This window comes from Acomys russatus, chromosome 2 (genome assembly GCF_903995435.1).
Source record: "Acomys russatus chromosome 2, mAcoRus1.1, whole genome shotgun sequence".
Lineage (NCBI taxonomy): Eukaryota > Metazoa > Chordata > Mammalia > Rodentia > Muridae > Acomys > Acomys russatus.
The window spans coordinates 68,422,021-68,436,261 of record NC_067138.1 but is presented as its reverse complement, the minus strand read 5'-3'; the positions used below and the strand labels follow the sequence as shown (position 1 = coordinate 68,436,261).

General features: G+C 39.8%; 1 protein-coding gene across 1 annotated transcript in view; it reads right to left on the bottom strand.

Moving 5' to 3' along the window:
- Musk (muscle associated receptor tyrosine kinase) overlaps positions 1 to 14,241 on the bottom strand; it is a 142,276-nt gene that overhangs the window by 59,271 nt on the left and 68,764 nt on the right. The window contains exons 5-6 of the mRNA XM_051162526.1: positions 12,672 to 12,799; positions 10,501 to 10,642 (exon numbers count right to left, since the gene is read on the bottom strand). Of these exons, the coding sequence (XP_051018483.1) occupies positions 10,501 to 10,642; positions 12,672 to 12,799 (270 nt within the window). The remainder of the gene's footprint in view (positions 1 to 10,500; positions 10,643 to 12,671; positions 12,800 to 14,241) is intronic.

Sequence of the window (14,241 nt, the reverse complement as noted above, 5' to 3'; positions counted from 1 at the left end):
TTTGCATCCAAATACACAAATTTTCAATTTACAATTTAAACGTAGGACTCCCCCCCCAAAAAAGACAGAGCAGCTTTTTTCTATCACTTAGCACTTAGAATTGGTCGTCTTTGTTGAGTATATTATTTTATTAAAGTTTTCTATGCTGCAAATGTGTATTTGAACCCATGAGTCTCATCTTAAAAATACACAGAAAGTTAAATTAAAGCTTCCTCCAACTAGAGACCATCAATTTCTGTTCACAATGATTTTTTTTGTTTTAAATAATTCATAAATACATAAACATTGCACAAAGCCATTTACTTGTTTTCAAACCCAGTTTTATCATCAGTTCAGACTAAAAGGGCCTGACCATCCTTTGACTTACACGGTTATTGGCTTAGCACTATAATTATTAATCTACCTCCTTTTCCTTGGAGTCTTTAGTGACAAGTCTACAAAGAAAGGGCCATGGAAGCATTCTCCCCTAAAGTCTTACAGCACTCTAGGCAACCACAGCATAGCGCCCAAATCAGTAGATCAAACTCTGCTTGGAGCATGCACCTATCAAATCATGCAGATTTAATTATGCCAACGAAAGCCCCTAGGGGTGTCAGAGGCTTGTGGCTTTTTCTTTTGTTTTATTTTAAAGTGCAGGTTCTATCCATGACAGCAAGCCAAACCTGTTAGTGGCATCGGACCCATAGTGCTGATGCCTGAACAGGACCACTGCACATCTATTAAAACTGCAATCACTGAGACACCGCACACACAGGGTTAAATACCTCTCTCTGTGGCATTTGTCATATTAAGAGCTGTAGTATAAACAAAGGAAAGAGCAAATCAAATGTGGTATGAACATTGCACAATTGCTTCCACTCCTGTAGCTGCAACAAGAGAAATCTGATCCCCAACAGAGGGGGCGGGCAGAAGTCTAACATCATGAAAACAGTGCTGCCTACTGTATGCATGTTTATTAATGTCAGCCTCAGAAACATAATAGGTGCTCAAGAGATTGATAGATTGGTAATAGATAAGTAGATAGATAGATAGGCAGATAGATAGATAGGAGAGAAAGAGGAGAGAGACAGAGAGACAGAGAGAGAGAGAGAGAGACAGAGACAGAGAGAGACAGAGACAGAGAGAGAGACAGAGACAGAGAGAGAGAAGTAAGTGGCAGACAGGTGGACAGACAGAACATTGGTGTTTAGGATTTAGTTCAGGATGATCTACTTTGTTGTTTGCAAAAAGTCTTGAGTAGACAAGTTTCTAAATAGGCTTGGGCAGCTGTAAGGGTATGCAAGCAAAGCCCTTTAGACTACAGGAAAAACTATTGATGCCTCTCGGGTGTTCTGACTAGCAACAGAGCCTCGTGTCCTAGAGCCACTTACAATTTCCACACCGCTTGCTTTCTCTCCCAGCATCCCACACTCCTCTTCATGTTGAGATAAGATGTTGTTTTTCAAAGCCTCGTGGAAACAGGAGATGCCTAGACATTAGAGAAGCGCACAGCAGCCCTCTACCCAGGACTCCGTACACATTCCTGTCTGCTTCCTGCCCTGCCCTGGCTCCCAGTTGCCCCTTCTGTGTAGCTATCAAGTCACTTCACACTCTGAGGTCTCCAGGAATGCTAAGGCAGCTCCGCTTCTTTTCTGTCCAACCTTTATTTCTCCATAGCTTAAGATGCGTAGAACTGATGAAAACTCTTGTCTTTGCTCACAAGAAGTCTGTGCCAGTTTTGTACCAGAGTACTTCCAACTGCATCAAGAAGTTCCAGAACCATCCCTGTTCTCCATTTTTATATAATTTATAAGAATGATTAAAGCCACGTTGACTCTTACTAAAAAAAAAATGCTGGAAGAGAGCCAGGTTGGAATAAATAATGCAATCGCCAGGGATCATGGCACATTCTAGCATCTGTCTATTGAGGACTCACTACTCATTTTAGTTTTTGTTATCTAATAGGACTCATGTGAATGTGGTATTTACACAATGCACTATGATCTATATTCCTATATTCAGTGTCAGATAGATATATCTTGTTACCCATGGTTAAGTAAAAATCTTGAGGAAAGAAAACAAAACAAAACAAAACAAAAACAAAAGAATGTGCATTGTAGAAGAGCCTTTCCCAGTGATAAAAAAAACTTATAGCAAAGACCCATATGACCACAAAAAAGCATAAAAAATACACAATCATACTAAAAACTATTTCAGTGTCTTGGGGTGAAGAGCAGCTGGGGCTCTTGCAGAGGACCTGGGTTCAGCTCCTAGCACCCAGAGCAGGTGCCACTTCACCGATTGTAACCCCAACTCTGGGATCTGCCACTCTCTTCTTTAACCCATCATTACCTGAAAGCATGCTTAAGCACACAGATGTAATCACAAAATAAATGTTTAAAAAGATAATAGGAGGAGAAATTCAATCTTGCCCTGCAGAGTTGTCCCCCAGTGACCACATGACTTTGAAAACCAGCCTTACCATTCACAACAGGACTTTCTGCTCTCATTGCCCTGGGCCACTGAGTATCTGCCCCCTGGCTCAGAAGAAAACTTTCAAGGTACACAAAGAAACACTTTGGCTCACTCTTTGGATATGAACCATATATAAGTGAAATGTAGAGCTGATTAGAGAGACAGTTAGGACTTTACCCGAAGGGAAAAAAAATTCCTACTATATAACACTGGAAATTCACTCTGCCTCTGATTTAAGCCTAACAAAATAATATACGGGTAGCAACTTTTTAAGGAGAAAAACATTACATGGAATCATTTTACTGGGGGAAAATAGGATTTTTGCTTTTATGGGACTTAAAATAAGCCATGACAAAGAGAAGAACAATTTCTAGTCTAAAAAAGGTAGCCTTATAAGGTAGTATGGTTAGCGCATATGTCTTTCGATAGTTAAGGGATGACGGTAGCTAAAGGCTGAAAGCCAAAGTCCAGGTATGGCTTCCTTTAGCATCTGTAAGATCCATTCCAATAAACATTGAAATCTACAGGAAAGGAATAAAACAACCATCTCTGATCCTACGGAACCAATAAGTCTGTGATATGACCCAGATAGGGTAAAATACTAAAATTGAGCGTCTCAGGGTTTGTGTAATAGGTCAAGTATATTTCCCTGGATGTAGCCATTGTCCCAGAGGGCCCGGAGACAAGAGTCAGTCTTCCATAGGAGGATGGTCACCATCACGGGATAGCTTTTTCCTGCATTCCAGATGACTGTGGAACTCGGAGAACAACAGATGCCCTGTCAAATTCTAATTTGTGTACTTCTGCAGGTCTCATCCCACTTTTCTACGGGAACTTACATTTATTTTGTAGTTCCCTTTTGCTGTAAGTCGGTAGCCAATGGAGCTGGGAAGCATTCAGAGGAAGATCAGAATTCAAGCAGCGTTTACGCCGGAGCCTCCAAACCACTGGAGAATCCCAACAAAAATGCCAGGCTTCTGCTTACCAGTAAGTAAGTGAGCCAAATGCGTAGAGAATCTAGCCATGTGCCTGTCTATGACCCCCTTCACCTGCTCTATCTAGAAAGCTCTGTTCCCTTCTTCCACAGATCTCATGCAGGATGTCTTCATGGACTGATTTCCTTCCTGGGGGGAAGGGAATATTCTTCAGTTGAAAGCACGTACTGTGGGTGCTTAGTAAGCATCCAGAATACACCAAGGGCCTTTGACTAAACTTTCCCCATCCTTGAGTTGGTTCTAGGAAAGCACAAAACAACAAGATGGAAAAACCATTGCATGGGTGAACGGAAGGGTTCATGATGCCTTGTCAGCGCAATAAAGTATTTGGGAGATACAGCTTTTCAAAGCATGGACATGTATAGTAGCTATCCCTAATTATAAAAGTGTCTTTACAAAGGTTCAAAAAAATTTACAGCTATTTAAGTGGTATAATCCAAGTAACTTTTATAAACAGGGATGTGGGTTGTTAGCTTTGCACTTATACTAACATGTAACGTGAGATGGGTTTAACTTTTCATTTATGAAAATATTATGTAAGTAACTAATTATTATTTTTCAAGCACATGGTAATCCCTGTACAAGGACTTATTAAAGAAGAAAATAATAAAATTGAAAATAATTCTGTATTTTTTACTCTCTGCCACATGTTAACCAATGCTCACAGTAAGTGCGGGAGGGTGGTCTTACTTGTATTTTAGAGATGGGGAAAATGAGGCTCAGAATATATATGCCGGATATTCTTAGACGTACAAATCTACTTCACTCCTTTTCAATAGCTGGATAGAATTTCATCATTATCTTTTTAGATAAACATTATATCTTTTTAAAATTTTTGCTATTATATGCAACTTTGTAGCAACTAACCACAAACATAAACTTATGTAAATTTCCATTTAGATAAATTTTCAGAGTTTCAATTATTAAGACAAATCTCTATACATCTTAAAAATGAATTTCCCCCCTAAATGACCACCACTAGGCTGTGCTAGGTGATCAGGTAAGTTGATGAAAGTGACTGCTTGGCCATGCGGTGTGTTATTCTTTGCATGTAAACTGTCTCTTCTTCGACATTTTGATCACATCTAGTTCCTGTTGTTTTACTATCATGTGTCTGAATGAAGTTGCTCCTGTTGACTCATTAGGACGTGATGTCCTTGGCCTTCTTGAGGGTTTAAGTCTTACATCACTTCTGGCACATTCTTAGTCACGTTCTTCAAAGTGGATTCTTATTTATTTTATTTATTTCTTTAGATGTTATGATAGCATTATTTTTCATTATTTCTAAACTCATTTCATCTTTTCTACCTTTTTAAATGTTGTTGCACTGTTGTCCAAATACGGAGGTGGTCTCTTTAATGAGTAAATGACCTCTATGTCTCTCTATATCAATACTCATCCGTGAGATTTAAATTTCACCCATTATATATTTTCATTTATTAAAATCATCTTTCTCAAAATTGCCTTGCATCCTCCTAAAATACTTTTTAACGTATTCTTTGAAAACCCCATACATGCACACATTTACCTTCTCAGATCCACCCTCACTCCTAATTTTATATCCTCTTCTCATTCGTTTATGTTTTTATCTCACAATGGGTCCAATCAGTGACGCTCTTATTTTCATGGGTGTGGGGTCATCCACTAAGGCATGACTACTCCCCAAAAGGAAAGGGTCTCTCCTTCTCTGACAGCAAATAGCTACTCAGCAGAGGTGGGGCTTTAGAACATCTCTCCTCCATGCTGGGATAACACAGGGAAACATACATTGTGTTTCTATTCCTCCTTTTTTGTCTTTTAACTTCTCTGAGTATATTTCTTTATGTTCCCTACTGAGTTGTTCTGCTACCTGAGATCCTTTGTCTACTGTGTTGACTCACAGTCAAGTGAGTGCTTCCTTCACTGCTACAGTTATTGTTGTGAATTCATCCTTACCATGTTTTCATCCATCAAAACACTGTGTCCCGCTGTATTCCTTGAGTAAGGCACTTTCAATTTGCATATTTTTTCTTGTTAAATTTTTCACTTAGAACTGACTCTTTATGTCAATTTATTCTACCAAGGATCTCCAGACTGTGTTGCTGTATCAACTTAATATCATGCCTCTGTGTTCTGTGTGTTTAATGTGTGTTTCTAAGAATGTGTATATTGTATACCCTTATAAATGGAATTCAGGTAAGGACAGATAAGTCTTTACACACACACACGTGTGTGTGTGTGTGTCTGTGTGTCTGTGTGTGTGCCCTTGAATTTTCCTGGCCTGTCTTGCCATCACTGTGCCCTAAGCAAGGGTCTCAGTGCTTTCCTCTACTTCTCATGGGGCTCAAAACCTTGTCTCCTCATCTCTATAGATCTTAAAACTGGGAGACAGAAATGTTCACAAAACCCATGCTCAGGAGCCTACTAATTAACCTGCTCAATCTCTAATCATTTCTGGTGTCTGGATATTTACATTTTATCCCTATGAGTTGTGTAGCCAACCCTGAGTTCTAAGCCTTTGTAGTAGGAAGGCCGTCATATTATATCTGTCCTATTGCTGGAGCTATAAGATTTAACCTCAGGTTAAACTCTCCTAGATTCAGTGTTTGGGTTCTAAGCCAATGAATTTCTTGCATTGAAATTCTGGGATATCTTGCTTTACTCTCTTGGGGAAATATTCTCTTTGGCCCTATTCTCCTTTCTGGTAAGATTCCAATGTTCATGTCTTGTCTTTAAACATTATGTAGACATACTTTTTCTAAATGTGTCTCTGTAGAGTAGATCAAAATTCAGGCAGTTGGGGAGGGGTGTGATCCGGCCGTACAGGAGGCCTCTCCTTCCATAGTCACGATCCTGTCCTCTGCTAAAGCCTTAAAGTTGCTTCACAATCCTATGCTTCCTTCTGAGTCACCATTTCCACCCCATAGCTATTTTAAAATCTTTCCACTCTGCTTACCCCTGCCTCCTGTTGCCCCCACCATGGCCTCTTCACAGAGGATAGCCTACCATCTACTTCCAAAAGGAAACGGAGACCACGAGACTAGTCTTCCTAAATTTCAATATGCCTGACTTATATACTGATTCATATCAGAAAATGTCCCCATTTTCCTTCTTACTCCAAGGAAGAAAGTTCTCTATCCCTAAGGAGAGCAGCTGTATAATGTATCCTGGGCGCCTAGATACTTCAGAAAGTAAAAGCGGGATTCTATAAATAATTATTCCAGGACAACAGGTGTGAACCAGAACTGTCCTGGGAAAAACAGGGCATGTGGTCTCTTTCCATATAAAGTTTGTAGTTTCACCTGAACCTTAGATGCAACCCTTGTGTGTGCCAAGGCACCTCATTCCTTAGACTGTGTCCTCCTTCTCCTGTGTATGGTCAATTTTTCCTTCTCATGATGTTTTAACATGGTCAATATTTCTGACTTCTCGTTGTTTTGATTGCTCATCTCTTTTTGCCACGCTTATTGAAAAATGTGGGAAACACCTCACCCATACACACAGTTTTTTTCTCTATACATACAGGATCTTGACTTCTTCTTCTCTCTTCCATCTTGATGCTACTCTAGGCAATGTCATGAAGAACTGTCTTGCTCTTTAACAGAAGGGACAGGATTGAATATGTCTCAATTTCTTAGATACTGCCATCCATGTGACGTTTGTGTAAATGAGCCATCCTCACTGTCTTTTATTTCCTAAAATAGCAGAGTACAGGACCTTCTGATTTCAAATACTCTGAGTAACAAATACACAAGGTCCTCCATGCAAGCATCAATTGCCCATTTCAACATTCTAGCCATTCCACGCTTTTTGAAAGACACCGTGCTGCTCCACCAGCTTGAGTTTCATCAGGAATTTTTCACATGTGCTATCGTTTGACATAAGGCAGGAGGGTAGTGTGGTGATTTGAATGAGAATGGCCCCCAGAGGTCCATACTTCTGAGTATGTGGTGCCCAGTTGATGGAACTGTTCGGGAAGGATGAGGAGGTGTGGCCTTGTTAGAGGAGATGCCTCACTGGCTCTTGGGTTTTGAAGTTTCGTTCTCAGTGTGCCTTCTCTGCCTCCTGCTTGTGAATGAGATGTGAGGCCTCGGCAATTCCTGCCGCCGTGCCTTTGCTTCATCACTATGGACTCTAACCCTCTGAAACTGTAAGCCAAATTAAATGTTTTCTTTTATAAGTTCCCTTGGTCGTGGTGTTTTGTCACAGCAACAGTAAAGTAACTAATATAGGTAGACTCTCTTTCCTCTTTTAGAGGTCTGGAATCCTGAAGATGGTAGTTGAAGGAGAAAGTTTTACATCCCACAAGACAGGATATTTCTTTCATAATTGTTATGGCAGCTAAGACGGACTTACTACACTGTACCCAGTGTGGTGACATTGCTGGTTAGAGGCTCCCAGTTGTATGCCCACTTGTAGTAAGCACCAAATGGCCTGAAACAGCAGTGTGGAGTTGTGACTCAAAAGAGGCCATAACTAACAGGTCATTAGTAAGTGGTGGATACAGTTCCAACTGAACGTGGCTTAGCCTGGAACCCTCACCTCTTCAGGACCAACAGGCATTTGAAGGTATTGAGGCTTCTCACAATCATTTCATTATCACTTTTCCTTGCATTGTGAGTTGTAGGCTAAATTCCTCTTTGAATAGGTTCTGTCTGAATTGTAATTTGTGCATATGCCTAGCTCTTTGTGCCAAAGGAAATCAACTTTTTTGGGGGCTTCCTGAGCTAAAACAGATTTTTCTGTGGTTCTTATGTCTTGATAGCAATAAAAAATTGTGATAGATATCATTTATCATATTCTTATTATGGACTAGCAACAGTATGTCACATATATTGGGTATTTTGTTGAGACATAGAGGATGTAGACTAGACTTAGGAGCTGAAATGATTTTCTTACCAACTGTTAGAGAAGCTTCAAGCATTAACATGAGCTCTCAGCCATTAGCAAATTTTAATAAAACCTCTAGCATAGGTTAAGAGTCAAGGCAGCAAGCATGATCATTTCAATGTTAGGAAGAAGGAAGTGGTATCCCATTATATTGATCTACAATTAACTGGCAAAGAAAAGGCACACTGTGTAATTTGGGCTCCAATGAATTAATATTGGTGGTAACTTTCTCAAACCAAATTGAAACAATTTGCTTTAATATCTGAGAAGACAGAAAGCTAGAGTTAGTTGGATAAATTGATAAGGGAATCTTTTGTGGAATTTTATACAGCTGGATAAATTGATAAGGGAATCTTTTGTGGAATTTTATACAGTTGGATAACATTCATTCCACACTATTATACAGAGCATTCAAAGCACTTCTGAATCCAGGCAGGTATTCAGTGTCTCAGTAGGTACTTGAACGCAGTTGTATGTTTATTTAGACTTCATTAAGAAAAACACATCAATTGTATTCTAGTATTTAAATAGAATTGATAATTTAAAAGATATTAAATTATACCGACTATATTGAGAACTATACTGATATGTTTCATAATATATGTTCTTATCTAAGATATATATGTAATATATATATATATAATTTGCCATTTTCTAATAGAAATTTTATGGTCAGTTGGTATAATGACACCACAAAAATGTTGCCTCAATTAGAGACAAATATGGAAAAATAAGGTCATTAAAGCTGTGAGAGTAAAAAAACATAGGTCTACGCAGACCATAAAAGCAACTTTCATAAAAGCCTGAGTAAGTAATAAGTAGAAATTGCAGCAAAAGATAGATTTTGGCTAAAGCAGAATGGGCAGGCACAAAACTCCACAACCTATCAAAAATCCCCCTTGTTTTAACTGCTGTTTCTGTGTGTATATCTAGTCCAACATTTTATCAGTCAAAAAAGGAAACTAAAAGCAGAAAAATCTGTAGCCATCATCTGTGAAGCACATTCAAGGACAGGCTGCTGAACATAATCCATAGCTTACTAACTCCCTAAACTCAATTTTACAGAGACGAAACAAAGTGAGAGCTCTCGAATCTGCAGCTCGGAACAGGAAGACTTGGGAAGGATTTCACACCGAGTCACTTGCTAGCACGGAGTGTTGGTAGTTCTTTTTTCCCCCATTTATTGAAAATAGGATTTTTCCACACATAATATATATATCTTGATTACAGCTCCCCTCCCTCTACTCCTCCTAGTCCCTCCGTCCCTTCCTCCTTCCCTCCCTCCTTCCCTCCTTTCATCCTTCCCTCCATCCCTCCCTCCCTTCCCTCCCTCCCTCCGTCCCTCCCTCCCCTCCCTGCCTCCCTCTCTCCTTCCCATCTGGATCCTAGTTCCTATTTTTAAACCAAATGTGATAAAAATTTAGGTAACTAACCAGATGAACAATGGACTTGAACACTAAAATCTGTTTGGATTCTGATTTCCCAGTAAATTACAGAATTAATTAATGAAAAAAAAAAAAACATTTATGGACAAACTGTTACTATGTTCAAAGCATTGACTACTACATGAGCCACAGAATCGGGACCATGTTTTATATGTGCAATTCATTATCTTATTTTCACATCTTTTGTTAATCTATAAAGGATTTTTTTTTCATCTTCTTATATTTTAAAAGTCAATTCAAATACATTAAAATATAAAAACTAGTTGTCACACAGCCGGGCGTGGTGGCGCACGCCTTTAATCCCAGCACTCGGGAGGCAGAGGCAGGTGGATCGCTGTGAGTTCGAGGCCAGCCTGGTCTACAAAGTGAGTCCAGGATGGCCAAGGCTACACAGAGAAACCCTGTCTCGAAAAACCAAAAAAAAAAAAAAAAAAAAAAAAAAAAAAAAAAAAAAAAAAACTAGTTGTCCCCAAACTTATAAATAAGAGATTTGTTCAAGCCAGAAAGAGACACTAAAATGGTGTCGTCGCTTTAGCCTTATCATGGGTTTTGCTGGTGGCAATGGTCAAACTTAGCAGCAATTGAGGTGATAGGTAGGAAATGGCTTTTAATGCCGTGGCTCTATGCCTTTCTGTTTCCATAGCCTCTCCCTCAGAGCTAACAAAACAGTCTCCTACCCTCTTTCTCAGTTCAAAGCACGGTCTTCCCAGACTAGAGTGATGCACGCTGCACCTTACCCTCAACCTCCAGCTTCACCAGTTTGGAGTAAGCTGTGCCCAGGCTGTTCTTGGCCACACACCGGTACTGTCCCGCATCTTCCTTTTGCACATTATGGATCCTTAGACTCCCAGATTCAAGAACTGCAATTCGGGAGTTTTCCTGCCAAAGACAGGGATGTGAGTTTGAGAACAGCCTCAGTCACAGACAACGCTTGCCTTATTTCATTGATTTATCATTGTCCCTATCACCCACAATAGCATCCTCTGTCCTGTCCACGCATCATAATACATACTACTGAGACCATCAAGATGATCTAAATGGACCATCTCACGGATCCTGGGAGGCTGCATCTATTCTTTTTCTCTCCTCTCCTCCCACTAGAACACACCAGCAATCGTGACTTCCAAAAGTCATGCTTGCAGCTTCCGCTTGATTCAAAGCATTGTGCTTTGGGGCTGGGGGTGTAGCTCAGTGGTAGAAAATGTGCTTACCATACACACAGCCCCAAAATAAAACAAAACAAGGCAAAATGTCAAAACGTTGCTTTCAGTTACCATGCTGTACACTGCATGCTTAGGAGAACCCATATCCTCTGAGAACATTAGAATTACTCTTTGGAGTTCAGATGTGACATTTATCTTCTCTTCTTTAATTCACTGTAACTTCAGTAACGTACACAGAGTCAATCGCCTTTGATTTTTTTTTTTTAGAAAATACACCAAGACTTAGAATAAAAGGAAAGCCAGGGGCAGTAAATATTGTAATTAAAGTTGGCAAAGCCATCAAATTTAGTTTGTCTCAGTTATTTGACAGGTCATGACAAGTATGTATTATTTCCTGTGGAGTGTGCTGGGCTTGGTAGGATGGAATTGGAGCCTGTCATCTCATTTTCAGATGAGATAAAACCTTGGAGGTGATCATGATGCGGAATCACAATTTATTAGTGAGCATTCAGACATACACAAAAGCAGTGCAAGCTAAGCCCATGAATAGTACATCGTGTGTGTGTGCATGTGTGTGTGCGTGCACACGTGCACATGCGTGTGTATATGTGTGCATTTATGCATGCGTGTATGTATGTATGTCGGTGTGTATGTGTGTGTGGTATGTCTCTGTGTGTGTGTGTGTGTGTGTGTGTGTGTGTGTGTGTATGAATGCCGCATATCTACATGTCTGTGCAGGTGTATGTATCCACGTGTATAAATGTGGCAAGAGGAGGACATTGGATGTCATGATCCATTTCTCTCCACTTTATTCCTTTGAGACAGGGTCTTCACTGAGCGCAGAGTTAGGCTGGCTGGTATCCAGCAAGCCCCAAATCCTCCTGTTTCCTCCTCCCAAAGCCATAGGGATACAGGCTCACATTTGCGTGGATGTGTATGAGCTCAGGCTTTTGTGCACAGCAAGCACGCTAAGCCATGAAACCATCTCTGTGGCCCAAACAGCAAAGCTCTAATCTAACTTCTCTTCGTTACTGCTTGTCCTGTGTATCATTCTGAGTCCTCTGTGCTCTAATTTCTCACCTGTGTTCTCTCATTTTCCTTCCATACTTCATTTCTCTACACCCAAAAACTGTCAGTTCTAAAACATGAGTTTTTCCTTCAGCCTTGTTATTCTTAAAGTCTTAAATATTCAATTTTAAAATACCACTATGGATGATGATGATGTTGATGATAATGATTCAACTGACCAAGAAAAACAGGCCTTGCTTTATTTGGGCTCTGCCCCATTCTATCTCTAATGTTGCTGACTTTTATCACTTCTGTCTCCAGGGCAGTCCATACTGGAATGCCCTAGAGTGAGTGTGTATAACTAGAAATAGAAAGATTTAAGTTTGGCTAATGCATGTGCATGAAACATACACTAGAAGTTTGTTAGTATGTAAATAGGTGTTCAGGAATAGTCATATTTACAACATGACTTATGCAGGTTGGAAAGAGAGCTCAGCCATTAAGAGTGCATTGCTGTTTTTGCAGAGAACTGAAGTTGACTCCTAGCACCCACACTGGGTGGCTCACACTGTCCGCAACCCCACTTCTAAGAGATCTGATACTCTCTTTTGGCCTCCATGGTTACCCATACCAATGTACACACACACAGACACAGATACACACACACACATACATACAAACATAAATCTTTTAAAAATAATGTCTTACACACATATTTTAACACTGTAATCACTTACTCGGAGAGCATTGTCCCCCTTGATCCAGGACACAGATGGCTTGGGGTTGCCCATTGTAGTGCATGGCAGAACTGCTTTCAAGCCCTCTATTATTTTTACATTAATAGGAGGACGTGTTATTTTGGGTTCTGTGGGTAAAATGAAAGTCAAATATGTAAAAGGCAATGCACCTGTACTAAAATTTGACTTTTAGCTTTCTAGTTAATTCTTACATTCATTTCAAGAGTTGTCTTAGGGATCCTAAACTACAAAGTTTGGTAAAGGCTAATATAGGTCATTAGTTGGTGTTAAATAGAAATCAATCTTTTTAAAAAAATTTTATTAATTTATTCATATTACATCTCGATTGTTAGCCCTTCCCCTGTTTCCTCCCATTCTTCCCTCCCTCCCACTTCCCCCCTTCTCCCCTCCCCTATGTCTGTGATTGAGGGAGACCTCCTCCCCCTATATATGCTCTTAGAATATCAAGTCTCTTCTTGGTAACTTGCTATCCTTCCTCTGAGTGCCACCAGGTCTCCCCATCCAGGGCTCAGAAAAGGGGCACCAGGGTTCGTGTGAGAGTCAGATCTCACTCGCCACTCAACGGTGGAGAATATCCTGTTCGTCAGCTAGGTATTGGTAGGGGTTCGAAGTTTACTGCCTATATTCTCCTTGGCTGGTGCCTTAGTTTGAGGAGGACCCCAGGATCCAGATCTGCCTGTCATAAAGTTCTTCTTGTAGGTTTCCAGGACCCTGTGGGTCCTACTATTTCCCCATTCTTCCATGCTACTCTTGCCTAAAGTCTCAATCGGATGTCCTCTCCTCTGACCCACTTTCTTGGTGAGTAAAGATTTTTATGGTAGGTTGGAAATCAATCTTAAAGGATGGTCAGATCTGTTGTGTTTTAAAAAAGAAAGAAAGAAAGAAACAAAAAAAAAACCCCTATTTTCTTTTGCAAAATTCATATTTATAAAGCATACTAGATGTCTGAAATTTCTTACTACTCTTTATTTTAAATTACACTTAATAAAAAGTTGATCAGCATAAACTGGCCCCATAACTTAACATTATATAATATATACCAATAGATGTGAAACGTTTTGAAATTTTTCAAAATTTAAATTTACATCATTTTGAATTGCAACCTACTTTCCCTTTTGTTTCCTTTTCATTCCCATATTTATTTTGTGTTTTCTGGGACAGGGTCTCATTACATAGCTTTGGATGACCCAGAATTCACCATATCGAAGAGCCTGGCCTTGAATTTGAGGTGATCCTTCTGCCTCTGGCTCCCAGGGGCTGAGACTACAGGCATTTGTTTCTGACTCCGGTTCCCACGTTACTTTGACTATTGAATGTGGTGTTTCATTTAGAAAGCATGTAAGCAGCTTTTATGTGAGCAGCTAGGGAGAAAATTGGCATAATTTGGAGAAGTGCACTCTTCTGTCAACACTCAGGTTAGCTTTTCTGGAAAAATGGGTGGTATAGGCTCATTTTTATTCTTTACCATGAAGCTTTGAAAGAAAAAAGGTATTAAATCTAACATGTAGAATTGAGAAGTTCAAAATACCTCAAGGCATTCATAAAGTAA